This window comes from Morone saxatilis, unplaced genomic scaffold (assembly GCF_004916995.1).
Source record: "Morone saxatilis isolate NCDOM2014 unplaced genomic scaffold, NCSU_SB_2.0 Contig23, whole genome shotgun sequence".
Lineage (NCBI taxonomy): Eukaryota > Metazoa > Chordata > Actinopteri > Moronidae > Morone > Morone saxatilis.
Window position 1 is genome coordinate 18,855,355 of NW_023339796.1, and position 3,267 is coordinate 18,858,621.

Here is a 3,267-nt window from a genome sequence, read left to right on the forward strand (position 1 = left end):
TGGAGAGGCAGAAGCGGGTTGTCCGCCACGTGGTTCCTGCCCCTCTCCAGCGTGCCCTTCTCCCCGTACGAGTCGCTGTCTTCTCCGCTCTTGTCCCGCTTGCGCCGGTTGCAGGTGGTGGCGATGAGGATGATGGCGAGCAGCAGGAGCGTGCAGCTCCCCGCGAGCACAACGATAATCACCACCGACAGGTCCCACTGCGCGTGCACCTCGTCCCCGCTGCCCGACTGGTACACTGTCCTGTCGCTCGGCGGGGAGCCCGCGATGATGACGAAGTGGAGCGTGGCGGTGGAGGTGAGCGCGGGCCGTCCCGTTGTCGCTCGCCGTCACGGTCACGCTCAGGGTTTCGTCCACGTCGTGGCTGAGCACCTGGTTGAGGTAGATCTCCCCGGTGGCTTTGTTCACGGAGAACACGGAGGGCTCACCGGTGGCCAGCCCGTAGGACAGCTCCGAGTTCACGCCCTCATCCGCATCCCGCGCCTCTACCCGGGTGATGACGTAGCCGCTCGGTGAGTCCCGGGGCAGGAGGACTTCAGCGGAACCGTTGTTGAGCGCCGGCTGAATGATGACCGGTGCGTTATCGTTCTGGTCCACTATCCTCACATAGACGTTAGCGCTGCCGGTCAGGGGAGGGGAGCCGCCGTCGCTGGCCGTGATACGGAGCTCCAGCTGTTTCATCACCTCGTAGTTGAAGCTCCGGAGCGCGTAAAGCGACCCGCTGGCGGGGTCCAGTGAGACGAAGGTGGAGATGGGGGAGCCCATAAAGTATGTGTCCGCCAGTTTGTAGCTGACCTTCCCGTTTGACCCCATGTCCATGTCCCGCGCCACCACCGTGGTGATGTACGCGCCCGGTGCGTTATTCTCCACCACGGCCACCTCATACACCGGTTTACTGAACACCGGAGCGTTGTCGTTCTCGTCCGTCAGTCTGATTGTGTACTGAGTGATGGTTCTGAAGGGAGGGGAGCCCAGATCCTCCGCCACTACTGTGAGGTTATATTCGGGGATTTTCTCCCGGTCTAACGGGCTGGTGCTCACGATCATGAAGCTGTCCTCGTACGCCTGCTGCAGTCTGAAGTGATCGTGTCCGTACAGCGTGCAGTGCACCTGTCCGTTAGCGCCGGAGTCTCTGTCCGAAGTGCTGACCAGAGCCACGAAACTCTCCCTGGCCGCCGCCTCGGTGATGTACGCTATCCCCGCCGTGATGGACGTCATGGGGGTGATGGAGATCTCCGGCGCGTTGTCGTTAACGTCCTGCACCTGCACTACAATTTTGCAGATGGCCGGGCTCGGGTTCGGACCCAGGTCGGTGGCCTGGACGTCAAACTCGTACGTGGTCTTACTTTCAAAGTCAATCGGGCTCTCCAGGGTGAGCCGCCCGGTCTTCCTGTCCACTCTGAAGAGTTGTCGTATTTCTGTGGGCACCTGGTTACCGAACCCGTACACCACCTCGCCGTTCAGCCCCTCGTCCGGGTCCTCCGCGTTCAGGTCCAGCAAGAGGGAGCCCACCGGTGCGTCCTCGGGCAGGTCCACGGAGAAGCTGTTCCTGTCGAACACCGGGCTGTTGTCGTTGTAGTCTTTCACCTTGACGTTGATGCGCGTTGTTCCGGTCCGGGACGGGTTGCCACCGTCCATAGCAACCAGCTCAAGCGCGTAAGTACCCTGCGTCTCCCGGTCCAGCTCCTTCATCAGCACCAGCTCCGCATATTTAACCCCGTCGGCCCTGCTGAGCACGTCGATTGAAAAGTGGCTGTTGACGGAGATCTGGTAGCTTTGGATGTAGTTCACCCCAACATCGTCATCCACGGCAAAGTCTAGCGGGATCCGCGTGCCCACCGCTGTGTTCTCGGAGATCTCCAGACTCGACTCTTTCCGGGGGAACTCGGGGGAGTTGTCATTGATGTCCTTGACCTCCACCTCGACGTGGATGAGTTTGAACTGCTCTTTGGAGAAGCTGACCACGTCGAAAGCGATGAGGCAGTGCAGGGTGTGTTTGCAGATCCGCTCCCTGTCTATCCTCTCTCCTATGGTCAGCTGCCCGTCGCTCTCCCTCAGACGGATGAAAGAGGAGTTGAACTGTTTCATCATCCTGAAATTGGTCCTGGAGCCCCCCGATGAAGAGCCGGTGGAGGAGATGTCCTTGGCCAAGTTTCCAATCACTGTCCCTGGTGCGTCTTCCTCAAATGTCTGATATTTCACCGTCTTTCCTTGTGTGACAGCGGCCAGGCTTGCCAAAAAGACGCACACTAGCACCATCAGCCCGTTCCACCCTATTCCTCCCATCTTGACACCTTCACTCCAAAATAATCTGAAATTCAATAAACTGTCCGCACTGAGTCCGATTTAAAGTTTGAACACAAAGCACCTGCAAAAAAGCTATTCCTTCCCCGCTCTGGTCGACTCTCCGGGGTTGTTTGTTTCTTTGTGTAAAGCCAGTAATAAATATTCCATATGTCTTTCAATGCGCACTCTGGATGCGCTCCGCTCTCTCTCTCTCTCTCTCTCTACTGGAGGTGTGCTGCTCTCTCAGCGCAAGAGGGCTGCAGTGTCTGCAGGAGGGTTTATACGGCGAGGCATGCAAATGAGCCGCACTGTGACCAATCCGAGCTTTGAGAGGGGAAAAAAAGGGGGACTTCTGAAAGACCTCTAAACCCTGTTTAGAGATTCCTGGACTGTGCGGAGAAACTTGGCACCCAATATGTGGGCTAAACGCGGGGCTTGATTTAATACAGCTATAGTTTCCGTTGCTTGTTTATGTTCCTCGGGCTGTTAAATGAGTCTGCGCACCGACACATGGGGGGGAGCACAGAGATGCGCAGTGTCCCTGAGCTAGAGGACAAAGCATTTGAATAGGAGTATCTGTTCAGGATGCTTTACCCTATAGGCGCACTTTCGGTGTAAAGAGATTTATGCTTAAACACTGTTCGGTTGGATCCACACGCACGTGTCCTGTGTAACCCACTGGAGTAAAAGCAGTCAGTGGCAGACTGAGCTGTCCCACTGACCTCTCCACTTCTGACAGGGAAATAACTTCATGCAAGAATATGACGTGATTTGTCATTTTCTCCAACCTCAGAGTGCCCTGATCCACTCACCCAGACAGATAAGATTTCATATAATGGACTTACGATAGACCCATAATGCTCAGACAGCTTAACATGCTGAATAATGGCAGGACCAGAGATTCAACAGAATGTGGTGTAACTGGTGGTAATAGCATCATTTTAGTGCTCATTTTATTCTCATTAATAAATTCCATAAATATGC

The 3,267-nt window shown here is 55.8% G+C and overlaps 1 protein-coding gene across 1 annotated transcript; it reads right to left on the reverse strand.

Moving 5' to 3' along the window:
* LOC118334926 (protocadherin-8-like) lies at window positions 1-2,501 on the reverse strand (the record flags this gene model as incomplete). Its single annotated transcript, XM_035671028.1, is given in 2 exon segments — window positions 1-311; window positions 313-2,501. Coding segments are annotated over 2 exon segments (2,282 nt in total), but the record flags the coding sequence as incomplete, so codon positions are not given.
* Window positions 2,502-3,267: the final 766 nt, after the last annotated feature.